This window comes from Echiichthys vipera (assembly GCF_963691815.1).
Source record: "Echiichthys vipera genome assembly, chromosome: 16".
Taxonomy (NCBI): Eukaryota; Metazoa; Chordata; class Actinopteri; order Perciformes; family Trachinidae; genus Echiichthys; species Echiichthys vipera.
Genome location: NC_139841.1, coordinates 17,453,700 through 17,478,848, shown reverse-complemented (window position 1 = coordinate 17,478,848; position 25,149 = coordinate 17,453,700). Strand labels below are relative to the sequence as shown.

Here is a 25,149-nt window from a genome sequence, read left to right as displayed (position 1 = left end):
CAATAGTATTTTATTGGAATTAATCAGGTATTGAAAGTGCTTATTGAAACTAAATCATTTTAGAATCTTTTTCGAATCTATTTATCTTTCAACTGTCAGGATAAAGCTGTGAAAATATTTGAATGTATTCATAATATGCACCCGTATTTCTGTAACATGCAGCACATGCCACAAAATATAATTATTGCAAGTGGGCTGGCTAATGAAAGTGCTAAAAAGCTGTGATTAATTTAAGAATGCAGCTAAACATTTGTGTACTTCTAATCAGGTAATTGGAGGTCTCCCTGATAATTACTTTGGATAATTATTGATATAGTCTTTTAATAGCCTTCATATAGAGTTATTTTCATAGTGTGTGTGTGTGTGTGTGTGTGTGTGCGTGTGTGTGTGTGTGTGTGTGTGTGCGTGTGTGCGTGCATGTGTGTTTATGTATGAGCAAAGTTTTGTGTGTTCTTTAGCGTACATGCATGTATTGTTGACAGAGTCTTGGGGGCAGTGGTGGTAGCAGTGACACCAAAGCACTTTCTGAGCCAAAACTGTGGCTGTGCTGCTGCTCTCCTCCGCTCTTCGCTCCGAGCCCCCCTTCCATCCGTTCTTCAGTAGCATGGTGTCCAACATGTTGGCTGTACATAGAGAGACAAAGACAGAGAAACTGGACTTACTCACCACGGCAGATCAAAACATCTGGAAGCTCCTCCGGCTCCATCAAAGCCAGGGTTAAAACACATACAGTACAGTATCTCAGGGAAATTTGACTTGGAATAGCCAAAATCAAAAGGTCCAAACAACATTTCTAGGTCTTTTGAATTATATAGTTCTGCCAGCACTGTTACCATGGCAATGCAATTCACAGAATGTGTGAATATGTGCTGCTGAAAGAAACCCTGCTGTTCTGGACTGGACTCCATAGGGAAGGTTTTTGTTGCCACTGTGCTCTACAGGGGAATTGTTGGGTCTATGTAAATCATAAATAGGTCATTGAGTGTGGTCTTTACCTAGTCTGTAAAGTGTCCTGAGATAACTTTTGTTATGATTTGGCACTATAAATAAAATTTAATTGGTTAATTGATGACTAAAAATTGCCCGCAGGTGTGAATGGTTGTCTGTCTCTGTTCGTCTCTCCCGATGTCAGCTGGGATCCGCTCCAGCCCCCCCCCCCCCCCGCGACCCCGACCGCTAAGCGGTTGAAGATGAATGAATGAATGAATGAATTGAATCGACTCAATGTACCTGCCTGAAGTCTGGAACCAGAATAAAACTACTCACCAGAAAGAAGTCTTTGTGCTGTGTGTGTATGTGTGTGTGTGTCTGTGTGTGTGTGTGTGTGTGTGTGTGTGTGTGTGTGTGTGTGTGTGTGTGTGTGTGTGTGTGTGTGTGTGTGTGTGTGAATGTGTGTGTGTGTGTGTGTGTGTGTGTGTGTGTGTGTGTGTGTGTGTGTGTGTGTGTGTGTGCCTACCTACGTGTGCCTGTGTATTTGGTACGAGTATGCACAATGTTCATATTGCTTTTGTGAGCTTGCATGACATTTACTGTAATGGAAATGGACTTGCATTTATATTACACCTTTCTAGTTTTCCGACCACTAGAAGCACTTTGCGCTACATGCCACATTAACCCCTTCACCCCTTCACACATACACACACACACACACACACACATTCATACACTGGCATACAGAGGCTACCATGCAAGGTGCAATCTACTCATCAGGAGATATTCCTATTCTCATTCATAAACTGATTGCACAGCCTTTGGGAGCAATCTTGGGTTCAGTATCTTGCCCAAGGACACTTCAACTGAAGGAGCCACTTGACCTCCTGAGCCACAGCCGCCCCAACAGTAGAATTGAATGTAAACAAAAAAGATAATCATGTCTTAATAAATCTAATTTTGAACATGTCTATGATGAGACATATACTTATAGATATAAAGATAGAAATAGAAAAAGTAGAAAGTTTCTGTCATTTTGTAATTATCTCTTGTACACCTTCTACCTTGAGTCCACTGTGCCTGCAGGATATAGCAATCACTTGCATCCCAGCAATAATCTCCAAATAGCACAGGACAGTTGACAGACACACATAAACCAGTGCAGTTGATGAATGATGACACCACTGAACTGAGCACCAAGTTGAGTTTTAAAACTTTAAAACATAAGCTAAACAACTTGACTGACTTCACTTTGGGTCTTGAGAACATGTTAACTTGTTACTTATTTTTAATCACACTTTCTGTCCTAATATACCTGTATTCACTCACAGTCTGAAACACTCTACTTTTGCACCTGTCTCTTAAAGCCCCCCTCCCTAAAAAGCTCAGTCTGCTCTGATTGGTCAGTGTTTCTTGGTGTTCCACGTCAGCGCTCTGGGCGCCTCTGTACCGTCATTGCAGCCAGGGGATGACTGTCATGGCACTTACTACCTTTATACATACAGGATAGTAACTTGTGACATCACAACCCGTACCAGTCCTGAAGGCTCATTTAAAGGCGTAATGTATAATATTTTACACATTACACATTCTCTGCTGATTGAGCATTTTGATGCTTTCACAGTATTTACATAGCATTTCTGCTTTAATAAAATAAAGAACTATAGAAGAACGGCTTTTTAAAAAATACATGGATATCTCACTATTTATTATTATTATTTTTTATTAGTTTTTAAAAATGCCTACTATTAAATTATAATTATGGCTGATTATTATCAATACAATGTGCAACCTTTGTTATCCCTGCTATTAAGTAGTTGAAGGTGCAAACATTCATCAGTGGAGAATAAAACCAGTTTAGACAGCTTGTCCCTAAAGACCTCTGCGGTCAGAGAGCTGAACAGAGATGTTGCTACACTGTGGATGTCTTACTCTCACAGTCTCTCTATTACGTCTTCTGCTCTCTTTATTATAATATTTATATCATCAAACTGCACATTTCACGAACAGTAAGATAAGCTATTCACGTGTATTGAAAAAGTTGGTTTGCATAACAAAGTAGGTTCACAAGTGACTATAACCTAAAGCCGAGACAGGTGTTCATTCTTATATTAGATCCATTCATCCATAAAATCCAAGAATATCTTCCTTATATCGTGGATGTTTTTCCCTAAAATAGTTTAGTAGGGATCTATGCCGTACAACAACCAGAAAGTCAACCTGCCATTAAAAAAGGGACATGAGTAATCCTCCAGGACTGTGTGATAAACAAGCTGACACAGAGTATGGTACAGTATAAACACGTTGGCTGCAGTACTCTGTGTCCTTCCAACCTGATCATTTGTGTTACCGTTTCTGTCAGAGGGGAAGTTTGTGGATTTGTTCTGATCCTCCCTCACAGTGGCCTTGGTTTGTCTGACATCTGCTTTGCAAGAGTGCAAACACACACACACACACACACACACACATACACATAAGATGGGAATGTTTCATGAAGTTGTCAGGGTTTCAGCTACATTCTGTCCTTATCAGCTCTGGTTTATCAAAACTTTTACAAAGGCGGTAAGCGCGCAAAGATGACAGGGGCAGGTCACTCCGGAGAGAAATGTTACAGGGAAGGTGACGTAAGGAAATGAGAATCCTGCTTTTGAATTAAAAAACAGACAAACAAAAGTGTTTTCATCTACACTATGAAGAGATGCAACACTTAAAATTGTATGACCCACAGCTGATCTGTAAAGATAAAATCATAGATCTGCTTTAGAAATCATTTTTAAAATGCAAAGAATTTGATTTGTCTTTCGGTTGACTTGTTCAAACCATATAGTGCACCGTTTAACATACAGTATGCAAAGTGGCAGCACATATCTGCTTGTACAACAAGTTTGTGTTCACCTCCTACACATAATGAGCAAGCAGTGCAGTCTGTGACTTGGCACAGCACTGTATGCATTTTAACCCCCTCACACATCACTTCAACCACAAACTATTATCCAAGCAAACCTTACCTTATGCACAACTTAGATAATTATGATCAAAATTAGACATTAGTTTTTTTCTTATATTCTGCCTACAACAGGCTTACAATAGCTCATTTACTGTCATGTTTTCGCAACATACAACCTCCACCTGGCATTTATAATAAGGGGCTTACAGGTCCCATCTCGTAAAAAGTGAGATTTCCATGTTATTTGATTATAATACATGCTTGGTATATAAGAGCAGATTTAATACCTGCAATAGGATGTAAAGCCAGCAGGAGTCTTACAGTACAGTAGGGGAGAGGCCATCTTTGTTACTCTTGTCACAAGTTCTACTAACAGAGAAATTTTCACTTTCACTAAAACACCACATTGATCGCCTACTTTTATTTGTTTCTAAACGATGGCCCTGCAAGTAAATTGACTTTTAAAAAATATATATTATTTGCAAAATTCATTAAAAGATATTTGAAAAATAAATAAATAAATATTATTCAACTTCATTCAAATTCATACTCATTATTGCACACACTTCAATTTCTCTGTCTTTGTCTCATTCTCTCTCTCTCTCTGTCTCTCACACACACATACACACACAGACACACACACACACAACAAACAGACTTGCTGTGTCAGCTACGGGGCACACTCAAGGTCACCCCGAAATCTGACCTGCATCCCCCACACATTCCACAGGCTGTTCCTTCAAACCAGAAACACACACACACACACCGACACTTGAAGCAATTAGACATTACATTGTGAATAACTCCAGCTGGAGAACCTTCAGTCACAGCTCGTCACCATCAGGGGCACTACTGCATATTTGGGAACATCCGCACTGGCTTCAGCTTTTCCAAACATATCTGAATTGGTGATGACAGTTTATGTGCTGTCTTCATGTTTGTCATTGCTTTACATTTCTGACTGAAAACTATCAGCGCTGTCTGTGACACTTCCTCCTCCCTCCTCTTACCTCACTTCCAGTCAAGTTTTCTGTGGTAACAGAGGTAGCGTGAAGACTGTGTATGATGACTCATGATTCACAGGAAAAAAAACTGACTAAATACTGCATTTTCTAACATATGTTTTTCCTTTGTTTGTCTATTCTCGGCTCCTCACTTTATAATCCCTGTCTGTGAGGCCAATTTTCATGGTTGCTTCTCCTTGTTCTCACGGAGGGTCTGTGGTTGTGGTTGCCTCTCACTTATTGTTTTCATGAAGTTAATTCAGACTAATTGTGAGTAAAGGACAAACAAACTTCATCTCTCATGAATTGACTTATTAGAAAAGCATTTTTACATATACGTTTAATAATCTACCGATTTGAAAGACCACCAAGAAAAAGCTACAACAAAAAATTGCATTTCATTGAAATAAAATATTGACAGAGATGAGAAATACCACTTGCAGAAAGGAATGATTAGCATTTGGAATATGGCCACTCATTTTGTATAAATCCATACTCTATCAAATTGATGACAATCCTGTGACCTTGATGCAAATAAACTAAACAACAATAAAGTTAGACAGCAAAATGTCTTTAAGAGACACAAATCCCCTACTCTATTTACAGTCAAGCAGTTAGCAGTATAAAGGGTAGGCTATAGCATTGGCAAGACACTGTTGATTTCATTGAAATCAGGGTAGAATTTAAAAAAAAATCTTGCATATGACTATTTAAAACCGGTTCAGGTATAATAATGCAAATAATAATCAAGTTGTAACAGTCTTAAATCAAGATTTATACCTAAATAAATAAGAGAGCAACTGTCGTGTAGACCTACTGTTTTTTTTCCATACAGAAAATTGATATGAAATCAATAAGAGAATCAATAATGAGTCAGACAGATGAGCAGAATCCATACCGCTATTGGCTAGATAAAAGATTTAATCTCATCAATCCCTATCCCTATCCATTGTGAGTGTAAGTACGACACAAAAGAGAAGAAAAAGATAGAATGCGATAAAACTGTTCTTGCGCTAGGTATGTTAAACGTTTTAAAGACAGAGGATCTTTGAGAATGGCCAGTTGTACCACCAAGATTCAGATAAGTCAGGAGGACAATATGCTATAAACGATATGCTTGAAATCCTTGACATTAAAAAGCCAAAGTTGTGTGGTGTGTACTGTTGAAGCATTTATGATGATGAGGTATAGGCAGAACGTCATCTATTAATCTTTAATTTTCATTCCTGATATTCATTTGTGTGTGATGTGACATTTGTAAGTAAAGTTGTGATCCAGATATACACTGGCAATCAATAATTATACTGTTATAATGTTGAGTTTCCCACAAGTGATAAATTAGGAGAGAAATGTTGATGGGGAATCTCATGTCTAGGAATATGGAAAAAAATCTCTGCATAAAGTGTTCCAATTAACACGGTTGTTTCACAAGAGCCGACTTCACAGCATTACAGCCACTTAATCTGTGAGCTGAGACCTTTACACGGACTGTTCATCACATGCACAGAGGAGGACATGAGAGAAAAGGGAGATAAGTTGGTCCAGGTGGACATTATAAATCACCTCCTCAAAGGAGACATCCTTCCCAGTGTCTCCAGAGTGCACTCTGACCCCAGGGGGGTCAAAACCGACCTGCAAAGGGGCCATACATCCTCCTCCACCCTACCACCGAACCCTCAATCCCTCTTAACCCCCTACAGGCTTCAAAGGACTCTGCCACACGAAACACACATGTGCATATTGCACACACACACACACACACACACACACACACACACACACACACACACACACACACACACTCCACGGTGCAGCTTCCAGCAACCTGTTCTGTGTTTACCAGCCGTGACCAGACTGCCTTTGTGAAGGAATGAGATGGTCCCTTTGAGGCCTCACCACCCGCAGCAATAACACCACAACAAATGTATTGGAGGGGGGGTCACATTGTACCCCAACCCCACTTTCTGAAAAAACTAGCTCAACTGTCAGGGATTCACAATATTTGCACGGAGAAAACTTTCCACAATGGTGTGAATACAGCAGAGAGCTGCTACATCCACAGCAGAAATACTCAAACACAGAAGACAAATAGAGACACTTTTGCTATATTTTAAAAAAGGCCACGAGAGAGAGAGAGAGAGACAGACACACACTTGAATCATAAAGGTATAATGCACTGAGATTGATCAAACTCACAGATCATTTAGCATATACCTGGTACATTAATCTGAATTTAGAGGGACCACAGCTTGTTTATCACATTTTAGAGGGCTTTCATTTTGAAATTCCACATTAGAATATCCTGATATTATCTGATTGACAATTGACATTGACAATTGGTCTGTGGAAGTTTCTCAATGGCACATGGCACTGTCCTTTTGAAGGCACATTGGTCTTTGAAAATGTATTCTTTATTATTATTATTAGTAGTAGTAGTATGACTTTTCAATTTTTCTCTTAAATAGTTTACAGATGGTAGTTTTTATTTTGTTTTAATTATCTATTTTTGTTTATTTATTTATTTGTTATTGACAGACTGACTTATTACATGAATGTTAATCATGGTCACCTGAAGGTCCCTTTTATTTTTAAATCAGTTCTTACTAGCCTCGCAAGATCAGGATGATTGATTGATTGGTTGATTTGGCCTGTCTATCATCAACATACATAGGTGGTGATAGACGGATGATTTATCCAATCAGCAATGGAAAGTTCCCATATGGATATGCAGAGCAAATGCGAATTATGCCAATCAATCCATCTGGCGGAGTCAGGTTAAGTTCTTACACGCTCTTACCGTAATGCCAAAATGACAGAAAATCCTGCATACATATCTCTGAAGGATCTTGCATATGAAAGGGTTAAAAAAAGTGATTTCAAAGGATAATTCTTTGAACCATATTATTAGAAATATACATCCACATATTCATTTCTCAAAGAAACTAATAGGAGATTAGAAAAGTGTAGCACACACACACACACACACACACACACACACACACACACACACACACACACACACACACACACACACACACACACACACACACACACACACACACACACACACACACACACACACACACACACACACACACACACACACACACACACACACACACACTCACACTCACACACACACACACACACACACACACACACACAGGCATGTTATGAAACCAAGGCTTTGTATCGACCACAGTGTGGTGTTGTACGTGTGTGGCACTCATCTCCCATCTTATCTTCTCTTATTTATGACTGCTCCTGTGAAGTTCAAGATATCTTTTTTGACATTGTCTATCCACAATGCTCATGAGTTCATCTCACTGCTCCTCTATCTTATCCATGTGGTCTGGACTTACTGGAAAAAGCCACAAGCCTCTGACTAATGCTGGGCTCCATTACCGACATATTGAGAGACTACAGCCACAATATGTCATTTTACCCCACAATATCAACTCTGCCAAAAAAGTGTATTTCCTCAAGGTTAGTCAATGTCTCTAGAACGTAAAACCAGATATGTTTAGGTTGATATAATGTTGAATTTCCAACAATATGTGGATTATCTCGTTGAATCTGTGCTGAATCTGGCATCTCTGCACCTTAAATGCATCTGGGGAATGACTGCAACCTATATATAGTATAGTTTCTGAATACGGGATGGGTGCATTTCTCTGTGGATTGAGCTTTTCAATACTTCCACCGTGACCTGTTTCATAATATACAAAAACATTGTAATCACACATATTACAAAACAAAACTTTTAAGAACTCCCTCACAGAAAAGTAGGTCTAAGCATCCAAATTTCACATGGCAGATACACGTTTGTGGTGCACACACATGAATAACTATCACACAAACATACATAAACACCCTAAGTATATGCCCCCATGCATGACCGCTGGAGCAGCACATCTGCCTGGGGATCAAATTCTGTGTGGGGGAACTGTATCCACATCCTGACAGGAAGCAGCACACAGAAGGCCTGGTCCTGTCGAGGACCAAACGCTGCTGTTTTGTACTTCTGGACCACTGCACCACAGTACACCCTGGCCTTATTCCACAACACTCAGCTCCACACAGATGTCTTCCAAAGAGTGATACGTGCTGTCATTCCTACATATCACTTTCTCTTTCAAACTGTTGGATAAACATTTTTTATATGTAGTTAGAACTGTTACAACAACCTTTCTAGCACATTACAATTACTGTTTTCCCCTTCCTTTAATTCCAACTAGAATTTTTTTTTTTTTTAAATGAGAATAAGTCAGTTTCTAACAAACCTACTCCTTTAAACTCCTTCACACTTGCATAACTGAAGCGAAGCAGACAGCAAACAGATGGTTGCTGATACAGACTAAACTAATATCCTCTCTGAATGGTCCTACAGAGACACACTCCTACAGAGACACACTGACATTTTCAGATATTCGAAAATCGCAGTGAATGCAAACACTACACATTGTACTTGGAAACACAACAACACCTCCTCAGAAAGTCTCGTTTGGTTATACATGTCTGTCCAGAAGACCAGAGGACTGCTTTAGTGGTGTAAAGTAAACTTGCTGTTGGCCTCCTGTATTTTCCAGTCATGTGCTGAGATTGAAAACAGCGCTGTAGTATTCATAAACAGCTCCTATCAGCTTGTGAGTCAGTGTCTCTCTTGGTTGGTGTTCACTTTCTCAATATAGAGAATATATTGACTCATGCACTTTGGGTTCTCATTAGTGTTGCTTTCGTCAACGAAAAAATGATGACGAAATATCTTCGTCAACGAACCTTCATCACGTGACGAAAACTAGACGAGACGAAACGAAACGAAAATGCTGGGCATGTGACGATAAGACTAAGACTAAATATATAGTGCAACTTCGTTGACGAATAAAAACGAGAAGAAATGTCTCTTCATTTTCGTTGACGAAAACGAGACGAAATAACGTTGTTACGTCTCTTTTAGTCACGTTATTATTATTATTATTTTGAAGTTTTCTCCCAGTCTGGCGTCTGGGCAACGTCACTTCCTCAATCCCCACACGTGCATTATTTAGATTCTGAAGATGCCGCTGCTGTGGGTCAGCGTGAACGTTAGAGTTAGGGTTAGCGACAACTAAAGAAACATGAGAACAAAGTCTGACACCAGCCGGGGGTCGTGTTTGGGAGGAAAAGAAGAAACACTTTCATTACATAGACGTGGAAAGCAAAACGGAATGTGTTGTGGAAAAAGAAAGAGAGAAATGCGTCTTAAGAGACACCTCAGGGCATCCCATAATGAACTTTAGGTAAGTCAAGACATTAACGTAACGATACTTTCTGTTTTAGAAAGCTCATGCGACATGAGGCTACGGTTAATGTGTCAAGTTTTAACGAAGCTTTAGGGTTAGCCTATTAAACAATTAGGCTACAACAATTGCATTACTAAAAAGATACTAATATACAATTTTCGTCGACTAAAACTAGACTTAAACTAGACTAAAATGATCAGACTTTTAGTCGACTAAAACTAGACTAGACTAAAAGTAAAACAGGCCACCAAAAACAACACTAGTTCTCATAGTCACTCTTTGGTTTTGTGTTACAAACATGTGACACAGCAAAACCAAAAATGGTGATGGAGGAAATGAGCCAAAAACAATATATATATATATTTTTTAAATGTAACCACCATAAACATACATCCACCTTCTTTGTATTTCCACTGCATCACAACCGGAAGAATGAGGCCGGGGCTCATCTACTCTCTGTAAACTTCACCAGCCTATAGAAACAGGTGGCAAATTGACTGTGCTGCTTAGATTTATGGGCAACCTCCCACATGTTTTACTCATTTGGGAGACCTTTAAAATATCAGATCACAAAGGAAACTAAAAAAGCAACTGGTGGCTCAAGTATTGGTGAAAGAAAGAGGACAGAAGGAGTAAAACTGAGACTGAAAGAGCTTTAGTATGAATTGTCTCGAAGAGGGCTCACGCTTCTGTCTGCACTGGCAGGAACAAGCAGCCTCCTGTCACTTTATAACCAGACTGTTGAAAGAATGGGGATCAATGCTACTCTTTATACATGATTCTGTTTGAATTCCACTACATCTTCCCACATCCTTTCTATCTGTGTGGCTAGTGACCCTCAAACACGCTGGACTAATATTGGATGAGAAGTTAAACACTTTGCTCGGTCTGCAGAGATTAAAATAAAGGAAATTCTTTGAAGAAACATTCATCAGCAGCTGAGGCATTTCATGACCAACTGCAAAAGTTACAGCTAGCTCTGAACTACTCAGTCAGTCTGGGATTTTACGGCTGGTCTTTATTTTTTCTACACACTTTCAGTGAAGCATCTCTTTGTAAGCAAGATTCACATCAATCATCCCTTGTTGTTTCGATGTGAGGTTAATTGTTGTCATATCTACCTGCTTATTGTTCCTGCTGTTCCATTAGTTTTTTGTTTTAAGACTTCCATTAAGCACTCTAAAAATGTCTCAGTGACAATTCTGTTAACATACTGTTACAGCTTTAGTCTGTAAAAAACACACCCTGACTAATTTACATCAAATAAGTACTACAAACACAAATGTACTGTATATGCATAAACATGTACAAACTACAGTATGCATTATAAGAAGAGGACATGGCAGCATCAGGAGAGGATAAATTAAAGTGAATCGACATGTCTTCTATCATTTAGGGGAAATGTAGATGCAGCAAAAGCTGATTGATCGGACCATCTCTTCATGTCAATATTTTTAAACACTGGGTTTTTTTTTTTTTGTGAACCAATATTTTCAAGCCTCAACTCTTTTGGCCAGAAGTGACAATATCTAGACAAGAGGTTGTAGCTGAAGTTATTAGCTAACGCTAGTGCTAGCTAGCTAGCTTGTTAAGCAAGGAGCATCTGTAATTCACGTTAACTGTTAAAAATGTACACAGCGCCTGGATAGGCATTGTTAAGCCTGCATCCTGATTGACAGGTTGCTATGTAGCCCTGCCCTAAAGCATACCCTAATTTATTGTCTCTTCTACTCTAAATGAGACCATAATTTACAAAACGACAGACATGCTGTAGCAAAGAATTATAATTAGTAATTGAGGCCATAAACTCATTAGGAAAATATTTAATGCGGTAACGAATCAAGTGAGATGTAGGGCCATTTTCTCATTGACTTCTCTACAAACGGACTCATTTTTGCAACTAATTTAGTCGCCCCCTGTTGGACATTAGAAAGAATGCAGGTTTAATTTCTGCATAGGCTTCCCTTTTCAAGCCCGGAGGCTGCGTCCATTTCTTTTATACATTCTATGTTATGCACAAGTGTCATCTTCTTGAGGCTGGGAACTTTGCGACCCTCCCCGCCTGTCACAACCTTACGGGGCACTGTGACACTGTTGGTATTCATCGTAAAAGACAACTGGCTGTCCATCTTCAAACAATTCAAAACATGACCAGGGGGTGGAGGTGGGGGGTTGGGAAAGAAGAGGACAGGGTAGATAAATGCACACCCGTTCTCATTGTAGCCCCTGTGGCGATCATAATAGCTTTTGCCCATCATAAATATCGTGGGGTAAAAAATAGACGGATAAGCTCACGGCCAGCACAATTAACCTACAACCTGACAATATTCACAATAAAATCTGTGAAAACATGCAAAAAAAAAAATTCTTCAATTCTACAGATGTTTCAATTTGCTTTCTGCAGCTTTATTTTACAGTTTAGCTAAAATTGACAAACTTAAAGCAATCACACGAAGGCCTCATCAGCCTTGCAGAGACTTTAAACACAAAGTCAACAGAATAGTGATAGCATCAAAACACAGCTGGTATCCTACACAGCACTCACCGTCAGATCCACAGCTCAGCGATGCCAGTCCAGTCACCAGGAGAACAGCCTGCCAGGCCCACTCCTGAGGCAGCCACACCACCACCATCACTTCAGCACCAACCCCAGTCACCCGCCTCCTTCAAATCCCTGAGGCGCAGCCACAACGAACACACCCGTACAAAGAGGCGGAGGTGTGAGCCTGCGTTTTATATCCTTCCGTGAAAGAGTGCCAGTCCACTTTCTGTACAATTGTCTCTCTGTGAGTGACTGCCACTCTTCCTCTCTCCACTCGCAGGAACTTCCCACGACAGCCCCGCAGCCTCAAGCACTACTCCACACTGACAGCCTGGGAGAGAGAGACCCAGAGAAAGAAAAAGGGGGAGAAAAGAGGGGGGAGGAGGGTGTTACTTAGTTGCTCTCTCACTGTGCTATTTGTCCAGCCCTTTCTATGACCGGCTCACTTCAGAGGGAACAGCTGAGTATATGTAAATCCACATACAGCCTGTTTCTCTTTCAATTACAGACATAAACATTACAGATTCTCATATCACTCCTTCACCGTAGACAAGAACAGGGCCCATATGTGAGCAGGGGCTGAACAAGGTGTCAAAGGCAGCGTTATGAGTGATTGCCACAGACATACAAACACACAGCATTTCAAAAAGGACACATAAAATACATTAAGAACTAAGAAGTATGAACTTACAGAGGACACGTACATATACTTAGGTAAAACCATCTGGTATCAAATACCGTAATGTAGAGCAAGTCAGAGCTAAGAACACTGATGCACTGCAAGCAACCCAGAACAAGACCTATTGTTGGTGTGAATGAATCAATGTGGGTTATCCATGCTGGCTCAGCAAACACTGTTTCCCACCGTGGCTTTCTACCAGACATAAATGATGTTCCTGTCAACTGCAAAGATGTTAAAAAATCAATTTAGAAAATAAGTTGTTGCATTAAATTTTGTTAGCACATCATATGTTACTTGTATTTTCTCAATTGCTATAAAGAATTGGCCTGTAATAAATAGAATACTAATAAAACACAAAAAATAAATAAATAAATAAACGTAGGGAAAGTAGAAAAACTGTAAGAGTCAAAGGTTGTTGTTGTTTTTTTTTTACTTCAACTCCACATTTAAAAGAGGTAAAGGCATATTTGAATTCACCAAAAAGGATGAACGTAAAGCTGCAAATAACAACCCTCCTACAAAAAAGTACAAATAAAAGTCCTTGAATTGCTCCCTTCATCTGTCTGACAGTCCAAAATGAAAAAAAAGAACCAACCTCTTGACAACCCCGTCTTCATGTAATGTGTGTGGAACTAAAGCTGCAGACACAGGTGCAGCGTGAAAGGCAAAGACCAGGCATTAATCTGTAACCAAGAGTCTGGTATTAAAGTTCAGACATAGGCTGAATTGCATTCAGTCTCTCATGTGAGTCTGTGTGTGAAAGGGGTGAAAACGTAAACACTTGTACGGGGATCAGGCCATTACACGTAAGGTGATTAGAGGTGATTAGAGCTCACACCTCCAGGCACCACCACAACTTCACACTAATCCAACACACATGCAAAAATGCAATACTAAAGAAAAAACGGAATGATAACAATAGAGACACATTCCAGTGGTGAAGATTTATGTGGGTTACAAGTTAAGAGGATTAAACAAACTATTAGACAGATTAAATCAAGTCTACAAAAACACTTACACAAATTATAAACAACGCCGAGACGGCTGAATTTCCACAATCACACATATAAGATCCTTGTGAGTGACAGAAACTGTTTCCTTGAAGAGATGTTTATCCATTCCAAATGGTTAATGGGAAGCACATAAACAAGCAGAAAAAAAGTCCTGGTGGTGTTAAAGCAGTAATGGATGAGGGCAAAACAACAACATCAGCCAAATGGGCCCCACACCTGTCCACTTTTAAAGTCTGACTGGGTGGGAGCACCAGCTCCCAGAAGCCACTTCTCCCCTCCACTGGCCCTATAGCTGTCACTCCTGCTTTGTGCAGAACTGTGTATTACATGTGATAAGTCAGACTATTCTGGAGCACGAGTGCATGGGGAGCAATGTGAATGGGTCAGTGCACCTCACACACCCTTCTGCGCTCCATCAAACGCCCAGCATGGATTCTGAGACAGCCTTCCCAGCCCACAGGGATGGAGGGTCCAGGGGAGTGAGCAGCTTTGTAGGTGGGGGTCATTCCACCACATGAAGGAGGTTGAAAGTGGGGCAGACTAGTTGGAAGACTTGCTTTCAGTGAAATTAACTCTTTGCTTACTTTTTTTCTTCCCCTCCCTCTCTTGGTTAGAATTGTAACCGCAGAACCCATCTGTCATCACACACATTGTTACAGGATGATTAATATTGCCAGAGAAATCAATCTGTCAGCACCTCGATCTTTATGTAGTGCGCAATGTTTGTTGCAAATGGAATGAGAAAAAAGTCACGATAGACATGCAAGCACCAGAAAGAAGAAAAATATCAGTCTGCGTTAAAGTAGCACTCCAACAATTTCACACATCAAGGTTCAGTTTATTCATCATGGAGAAGAGTACTACTAACAAGTGGGAAAAAAAGTCTCATTTATTTTGTGGCTCTGACCTGATTTGTTGGGTCCAAGCAGCAGCACTACAGCTCATTCTGTTGGTTGGTTGGTCCACAAAAAGATCCTCAGATCTGCTAGCAAACCTGTTTCAGCAAAGCCGCAGGAACAATGCTAAGCTGTGAGGTGATTTTGGTGTATTCGCCACAGATGGAAATGCAAGTCCATAAAATACTTTCTTATGCTCAATTATTACATGAACTACTGTATCACAATAAACACACCGTATCTTTCCCAGTGTCAAAAATGCTTTGAAATAACGTTTTATATTATCAGAATAGGTCTCAAGGTTCAGTAAAAAAAAAAAAGCAGTATGTAACATAACTGGCTCCGCCACAGAAGGACTCGAATGAGCATACTCGATGAGCCAAAACACATGGGAAGCCTTTTTCAGAGTATGTGCCCAGTAAGCAACTTTTATTGGAATAAATGGAGGGCCATCTTGGAACATATGCAGTTCCTTTAATAGAAAAATAGTTTCAGCTCTCTAACTTTCTTCACCTCTACTGTTCTCTGATCATTAACACAATAAAACGCACTGCTGTTTCTTTTGACACTAATCTACAATGTTAGCAAAAGAAATGGCAGATGCTCAAACCCAAAAACTCAAGGTCCCTCCAACAAAACACACATTGTACAGTACATCAGAGAGAGCCCATTCTCTTTGAACAAAATGTGTTTAAAATATATCTTTTTTTTCCATATAAACACAGTCAGAAGTTACCTTGCACAATGTACTTCTGTAAATCATCACGTCTTTACTTGGTGGCACATGTAAACATAACCTTTCTGCTGGCACAGTATTTTACGGTATGTACTGGTACAGTGGGCATTAAGTTTGACTTGGGCGAAACAGGGAGGGAGATGTGGGGAGTAGCTTAGCTGTGAGATTATTTTCAATTCGTTTTGCAGACTCTGTAACCCCGATATTCTGCCCTCCAGTAGTCAGAGATCAATTAATGCAGCTTGGTTGTTTGTAATAATCTGTCTCCATTTCATAAGGCAAACATTTTCTTATGAAATAGAGACCTTACAATAATACTCGCAGTAGTGTTACAATGCACCATGAAAATGAGCCATGTTTTTTATTTCAGAAAAGATCTTTAAAGGGGGGACCGCACATTTCATCGCACAGCAAGAGCAATGGGATGGATGACTGTGAAAAATCACCGCTAACCTGTGAAACAAAAAGCCATGGCAGAACACAGATGATGAAATTACTTTGGGCAAAGCTGGAATGCGTTGCATGAGCGATGTTGCAGCCGAGGCTAAACTGACCCCCAGCTCTGTGAAATTAGGAGGATTTTCAGTGGCTCAGTGTTAAAACTGCTGTCATAGAAGCCTGGAGAGCAGTTTATTACCGTGGCAACACAGCTGTCTGTCCCAGATGGTCCAATCGAGGTGCAAGAGTGGAGAAAGCGTGATGCGGTCTTCATCATCCATCTAAACAAAGATTTGCTTCCTCACCTCAATGAGGTTATTTACAAGGTCATTACATAGATTTTGTACCATGGAGCAAAACTAGTGTGGAGCTTCTTAATTTGATTACCGTCAATACTCAATATCAATTTCTCAGATTAATTAATGCATCATTTTTGGCCAAGTCCCCAAAATATCAATCCACTTGAGTATCACAATATTATTTTTTTTGATACTATATCGATTCTTAAAACCACTGTATTGATTCCTAAACCCTCTGCGACCTGCAGGAAGCGCCACTGATCTCGCCCAATATTACTGTATTTAAGGGGCTGTAACGGGCTCCATTTTAACGCTAGATGAGAAGAAAAAGAATAAAAGGAAATAAGGTATATATGGTATCAAATTAAATAACCTAAGGAATCCATTGGTATCTACTACGTCATGCTAGCTTAGCGAGAAGGGGGCTAAATAATGCTACATAGTTGGGCTATATTTTGGTGAGGGAAAAACTGCATCGCCATATCTAAAGGGGTCCCTTGATCTTTTACCTCAATATTTCTGAATGAAGATGCATTCTTTGGGTACTCACAAGTCTCCCCTTTACAGACATGCCCACTTTATGCTAATTCCATACAGTTTTTTTTGGCAAAAAAAAACATGCTGTTATTTCCACCTATCCAAAAAATGGTTTATTTGGTGTGTAGCAATGTTAGAATTTGTCTTCAGCCATTTGACTTCCACTCTAATACAACAACGTAAGCATATAGTGGTGTGTTTTGATACTATGACAGTTCTTCTAAAAATTAAATTTAAATCAAATCGCAGTACATCAATTTGCCTACAGTATCGCAATATATTGATCCTAACCCCTGCATCATGAGACAGATTATTGCCAATACACAGCCCTAACATATACAGGTTTTTTTTTTTTAAAACACTGATTTTTCCCTCATTCATTCTAAAAAACCATCCCATGCACACAAAGATTTAAAAAATAAATTCTCTTAAAATACATACAGTGTATTTTCAACCTCCAGTAATAAGTTGCATTGTGAAAAAGTCTTTGACAACTAGCTCATCGTTTATTGTAAATTAAAAGGGTACATGTTTTTCTATAGGCACACAATGGGAAAAAGAAACAAAAAAGGTTGATGTAGTCTTGTCAATATTTAGCATGAAACTTAACTTTATTACTTACTGAGAGAGTATGTATACATCTACACAAGATATCAGACAATATCTAATCCTTATATATATATAATGGCAATATATCGCAAGATCCCTACAGATCCAAAGATAAGTTGCAGCCCTCAAAGAAAAGAAAGACCCTGATGAATATTCAAGATTCACACAATAGTAGGGCCAAATCACTCTGCTGAGATTGACGCTTTGAAGTCCCAAAGAATGCTGAGGGGGAAGAAAAACGTCATTCAGAAGGAGTGAAAAGGCTGTCACAGCAAGATTCACCCTCCTTCCCCTCCCTCTGTCTGTCACGCTGTCTCATTCTCTCACTCTGTCTGTTTCACTGTTTCTTTTTCTCATGATGTGACAACACAGTGAGATATTGAAAAACACTGACACATGAACAAGATTACTTTCAATCATTTTTTTCGGCCAATATGTATGTTAGTAAATATAACTTCTGAGAAAATGCAGGACAACCATGAGTTTTGGAGAATTATGGTAATGACCAGTGATGTACAAATACTTCGTTACTGTACTTAAGTATAATTTTCAGGCAATTTTGTACTTTTAGAAGTATTTATTTTTCTGACAACTTTTTACTTTCACTCAGTAAATTTTTAACACGATTATCGTTACTTTCAGCTCCTTACATTTGCCAAAAAGGCTTGTTACTCTTAAAAAACAAACAACAACATTTCTTTTTTTGGGGCGCTGTCACAAATGCACATCAGCCTGTAGCCTGTGTTTACAGGCTCCCTCCTGCCATCTTGAGAGAGGCAGGACAGAGACACGGCTGTCTGTCCGCCAGTAAATCAGATTGATGATTCTTAGACCCAAGAGGGCTAAGTTATGTTCCAAGAGCTTTGAAAACCTTCTTCTCTTGAAGTTGAATAAACAATTTTGGTAGATTTGTTTTCCCTTCCTTCACATTGACTCGCATAGAGGGATGGGGTGATGTAGTATAGAGATGAAGATGGGGATCTAGTATGTTTCATAGTAGTAGTATTGTTGCCTGATGTGCAATTCAAAAGGTTGATTACCAGTTGGACCTACGAGTATAATTTGCAACACCACAGTTCAGAAACCAATCCTGGTCCAAAATTTAATGTTCAGAAATCTGATGTGTGAACCTGACGTGTACAATACAAATGCCTACAATTGACTATGGTATAGTACATTAGGATACATCTTGTGTTTGTTCAAACAATGACATTGATTAAATGGATTCCATATAAATAATCGTGGGGTTATTAGCTTTGCAGTGAATCGTGCAATAGAAATACTTTTTACTTTTACTTGAATGAATATTTGGATCAGTACTTTCACTTTTACTTAAGTTGTTTTTTAGTTTCACTTCTACTCAAGTAAAGAATTTGGGTACTTTTGCCATCTCTGGTAATGACTGCACATCAATTAAAAAAATAATCTTAACTGAAAATAAAGTGCTCCTCTGAGAATATATCATGTATCACACTTTCATTCAGGATCTGACCTGTCTGATGGAAACAAAGCTTGTACACTCATAACTCTGTCTTCCAGACAACAAGGGGAGAACATGTATTGACATACTTGAATTTACAACATTCAGACATGCATAAAGATGCACAGCATGCAGGTAATAATTAAGTATGTTGCAACCGCACAGTTTCTGTAAGGCGTTTGTCTGTCAGGTAGTAAATGTCAAAACTTTTGTGATACCCATAAACTTTTCACTTAACCCATTAAGACCTAAGGCGCCCACTAAAAAAATATACTACAACCTAGGCGCAATCAGAAAACAACTTACTGAAACCTGAGGGCTTTCTAAAAAGCCTTCGAAGCAGACAGGAACATGAATAAAAATACATTTGAGAGATAAAATCTTTGGATTTTATTGTAAATGGTTGCCTTAGCCCTAATGGTCATTAACAAACAAAGTTTAATAAACAAATCGTCATAGCCGCAGGGGAATCTACTTTTGATATTTCATATATACTTTACAGGTTTTGTTTCCTTGTACAGCAATGTCTCAAACTTGTATGGTTACTGTTCAGAATAAAATCAGACTGACTCATTGCCTTGCAAATCACAGACAGCATTAATTAAATGTCAGACTGTAATTATACAGCGGTCTTGTGGACTGTTTTGAAAAACCAGTTGAATTTGCTTGTCATTCATTCAATGCATCATAACATAACCCTTTTTTACATCATTTTTTTTTTCAAGATTGGTGAAATAGCCCTGAAGTGAATGTATTTTTGTTGTATTCTACAACAACAAATAGAAGCTAAAATATCATGTTTGCCGCAAATAATCTGATCAGATTTCTTCATGAAATCTGCTTTTCTTTTTACCCACTGATGTAGCGTCTTCATGAGAACCTTATCCAATCACTGGGAGGTGACTGGTATGGTGTAATCTCTTTATATTTCACTACTTAACACTGAAGCCAATTGAAAGACTGTGATTACAACAATGCACAAGGCCCTTTCTGTGTACCAATTGGTGACTGCACCTGAAACACACCTGTGGCTCAGGTTTCACCCATGGGCACCAGTGGTTACAAAACAGTCACACAACCTTACAGATGGATTTCATGTAAAGAAGTGTCTGTCTGGCTCAGAAGGTGGCATTAAGAAAGTGCTCTGTGTTTTTCCACGGCCGGGGCAAAACACACATCTGCCAAGAACAGCAGAATGAAATCCTTCCCCTCTCTCTCACAGTCTCCCTCTCTCAGTCTCTAGCATTGAAGGTCACTGGGCCAGGTCTTGTTAGATCTACTGAGTAAACCTCCTTGTTTTTGTCAGCAGGCCTGGCAGCCAGTGGGCTGTACTTAAGTTAATTCCCTCACAGCTTTGTTCCTATTCATTTTCTGGCCACTTGATCACTCGACACTGGCATCTTACATAATAGTATGTACTCACATTGCAAACATACACCAAACCAAAGGCAACATTTTGCTGAAACAACTGTGCAGCAGTGTCTAGAGCTATAATTAATCATTCTGAACTGCTACAATGACAAAGACATTTTGGAGGAGAAAAAGCATGTAAGCAATGTTTTACACATTTGGCACAGGTTAATCCACTGTACATTAGCCAGTACATTAACTTACCTAAATGTATTTACACCCATTACAGTTGCAGCAACACACTACTGAATAATGATACCATTTCCAGGAGCATTCACAGTTGTCTGCTTTTTGAAGTGGTTTGCATTTAGAGACTGAATGAGGCAGAAAATCGGACACTTTAGAAAGGTTCAAACCATCCATTGCAACTTGGTGAATGAGAATATTATTCTGCAGAAGGAATAGGTTTCTCAGCTATTGAAAAAGAAGAACAGGTGCTTAAAATTCAAAGTGAAAAATGAGAGATTTCCTTAACATGGCATTTGTGCAGCAGGAATTGAAAGACTGAGGCTCTTCTTGCCAAGTCAACCAGGAGCATTTAATGAAGGGATTGTTGCAGAGTGTCCGCTGGGCTGTGTCGGGTAGACACTGCAAACCAAAGGGTCTAATTAAGGGGTTCCTCTGACGGTCAGACAAAGCAGACAGCAGGGGTCAAGACACTGGCCCACAAACTGGCTGTGACCCTCACACCTGCCTGGTTGCATTATACTGCAACATGTCTGCACACAGTGGACACACTCATAACTGACAGATCATTGCTGAAGTGGGACCTTACCACACACACTGACAGAGAAATAGAGAAAGAGACAAGCCGACCTATAGGCAATTGATCGTGCCAGGATGTCAGTGCAGAGTAGTGTCATTTATATGTTAAGATCTGTATTAAAAAGATGAATCTGAACCACTGTAAGAGTTTAAATGATATGTAGACCACCTTTTCAGAGTAAAAGTAGCATGACTTCTTTGAAAAAATTCATCAAGATGTGCTTTGACTGAGTTGAGTTACTTACAGGTGTTACAGAGAACCTTGACATTAACCCACAATAAGTGAAGCCTGGCATGCTGCTGAGGGGCCCCATATGAGTGTGTCAAAAGTTCATGCCCTCCTTCCACTGTTCACACCACAAAAACAAGAAGATCACCCAGTGTGAGGTACAACCCAGCCACTAACGAGACTGATTTCTACAGAATGGCTCCACCTGTCTCTTGCTCCAATTAGTACTGCAAGCCACTGAATTGCTATATAACCAGCAGGGAGCGAAGTGACAGGACAGCAATAGGGTCAAAGAAATGGAAGAAATGCAGGGAAAAGCATGCAAGGCAGGATGAGCAGAATCAGTGGGTTAGTGTTTCTTTTAGTTTCAGATTAAATGACAGTCTATTTTAAGAAAAGAGGAGGAAGCATAACATTTAGTGGGGAAATCAAGATATCCCAGGTTAAGACCTCTCAGAATGAAGCAAGTCACCCATATCATTTGTTGCCTCTAAGGTTCACAGGAGGCTGTAATTATGGGAAACTGGTCATGTATTTACCATATCACATGCTCTTTAACAAGCACTAATTGTGTGCGCGCACTGAGCACGTGTAGGAATGTTGTAGCCAAGCAGCAGGAAATGTTTAATGAAGAGAGCAGCTTGGACGACATGGTTTGTGTCAAATCTGTCAAAAACGATGTAAAACGGAAAGTGCGAACCTGAGGAGACTGGGACAGACTGAGGAATGAATGAGGGTGGTCACTAAATTGGTTTTGTGTCAACGGCTATGAAAAAGATTGCAAAATGGAAGTCAAGTCTATCCGTTGGTGGGTATGAAAATTATTTTAGCATCAAAAATCACAATATCTAATGTATGGAAGCCCATTTCCACCAATATGATAAAAGATCATTATACTGAGACACTACATTTTTTTAAATGACATTGTATCTAAAAAATAATGACTCGGTATCACAAAAAAATGAGAAGCTGCCTCAAAATAATGTGTAGATACTAACTAGATAAGACAGCACCAGGCGTTTTTGCAAGAGCACCCTGAATGCCTCATGTTGAAAAAATTTTAACTCAGAGAGGAAAGGCACCATCTAACTTCACAGCAAACTAACTGGCTGTGGACAGCTGATTTGGTGGTTGCCTAGCAAGAATTACAAAACGATGCAACTAGCTTCGCTCTGTCTGATCGAGGGATCTTCAACAAAAAAGGCGGTGCAGTCTAACTCATTATTTTGGGAACGTTTTCTCAATGAATAACAGGATGTTTTTACGTAGTTTTCATCTCTTTTGTTACTGGCACAAATAGGCTTCCATACTATTTTAAAATATACATTTGGAATTTATTTAGATTGTATGTGACAAAAACTTCTTCTTTCTGGCACATGTTCCTCTTCTTTCTGACTTTCATAAGTCTTATTTTTCAGAAGCCTAACCAACAAATTCTTGTTTTCCCCTCACTTTTAGTCACATAAATAAATTAGCATGAATTAGCAACAACCACGAAATATCAATGATCCCTTCACAGGTGGTAACAAAGCGTTCACCTGACCAATCACAGCATCAGCAATCTGACCAATTTATCTACCTTCACTGCTGATGAATACTGGTTTTGGGGATAAATACAGTATAATCATCCAATGATGTCTCAATGCCACTGAAGTGAAGTGTCTTTAAAGCACAATGTCGTACTGTAAATGGCAAAAACATATTTTCATTTGAGTAACATATTAACTCAAATACACAGCTGAGACAAACTGCACAAGAAGTGATCAGGTCTATTGCACCGACAGCATATCTGGAGAAACAAAAAGCCTGTTCGTTATTCATTAGAGCTTTTACACACTGGATCCTTTTTAACATACGTCCCTGGCTGTAGTAATGCATGAAGGAAAGGATACAACCCAACCCTTGGAACAGCTATTGGACTTAATTTATGCATCTCTCTACGGACTAGTTGACACAGACAGGTGGGGTTTAAATGGCAAATTAACCGCCTGTAGATGCCCCAAGAAAGACTCATTCATTATAACAGACGCTCCTAGCCATTGTGATTAATGTGTTTTGGATAATTTTATTTTTACAGCTTTATAATTCAGAGGGAATTAATAGAAAAGGGGCCGGTCCATTGCCTCCAGTCAAACTACCTGCTCTGTGTGGCTGGAGTGTGAGAGGGAGTGCACGGCGAGAGCAGGAGGAGGGAGTCTTCTGTGCATATTTTCCATGCAGACACACACCCCTCCCTTGGCTGCAATGCTGAAAGCTCTTTTGTGTGTTCGTGAGTGGTGTGAAGGCTACAGTGATACAGCACACACCTCAGATCTTTGACTGCATGGTTACTGGCAATATTTGAATGGCAGATTTATGAGAGCGGATTACAAACTTGCAACGAAGCTTTAAAAACACCAGTGTTAAGCTTTAAATCGTTGAACGATTTCCTGCACATATCCACTTAGTCCTTAGCTTTTTTGAAACATTAACCAGGACATTTAAACATGTGTAACTGCTGGACTAGCTTCTCCACCTGGAAAACCTTTCGGCCTTGTTATCAGTTGCAAAAGCCCATTGTGATTAAGATCAATCTCAATTAAAGCGAAGATGCACTGAGAGGCTATAAGCACTCACTTAGACAGTAATTAAAGACAATGGGACAAGGAAAGAGATGAAAGGATACAAGTAACACAATTGCCCATAATTAGCACATGAGTGCCACTTAATAAATTAAGTAAATGCCTATGGGTAAATTAAATGAGGTGTTTAGATGTAGTCAAGTGTCCTGGACACACAAAAACACACAGCAGTCGTAACAGGAGAGTTTCACAGCTGCTGGAAATAAGGTCTTATTTCCATTCTGGAGCAAATCGAGCACAGTGACATTTTGCTTTTTTCCTCAAGTAGATTGTTTTCCATCTGTGACTGCTAATGTCATGGTGAGCTGGAGGCACACTACAGGTACAAAATGGGTGTCACACGGCACGTTTGAACCTACAGCAGGCTTACTCAAGCAGGGACATTCTGTAGCAGCGAAAAGTTAATACCTCCGCCAAGGAGTTATGTTTTCAGCCACGTTTGTCTGTTTGTTTTTCTGTCTGTAGCACAGGCCAAGTAAAAACCCATTCAATTTCAGAGCGGATCTGAATCATGGGGACAGAAATTATTTTTCAATAAAAGTGCTTGCTTGTATCACTGTGATGTTCTGTGAGGTTCAAGAGACTTATGCCCTTCAACCTACAGTGGCCAGGGCAGTCATATTTTCCTAAATGCTATAAATGCACCGCAAAAAAAACAACTACACATGGAAAAACAACGAGTGAACTGATGGAAAATGAACTGAATTGCACCGAAGTCGATGACAGAAA

At 39.5% G+C, this 25,149-nt stretch overlaps 1 protein-coding gene across 1 annotated transcript in view; it reads right to left on the bottom strand.

Moving 5' to 3' along the window:
• bmpr1bb (bone morphogenetic protein receptor, type IBb) overlaps positions 1–25,149 on the bottom strand; it is a 50,642-nt gene that overhangs the window by 7,325 nt on the left and 18,168 nt on the right. The window contains exons 2-3 of the mRNA XM_083929283.1: positions 12,709–13,036; positions 464–623 (exon numbers count right to left, since the gene is read on the bottom strand). Coding sequence (XP_083785409.1) covers positions 464–623; positions 12,709–12,796 — 248 coding nt within the window. The 5' untranslated portion in view covers positions 12,797–13,036. The remainder of the gene's footprint in view (positions 1–463; positions 624–12,708; positions 13,037–25,149) is intronic.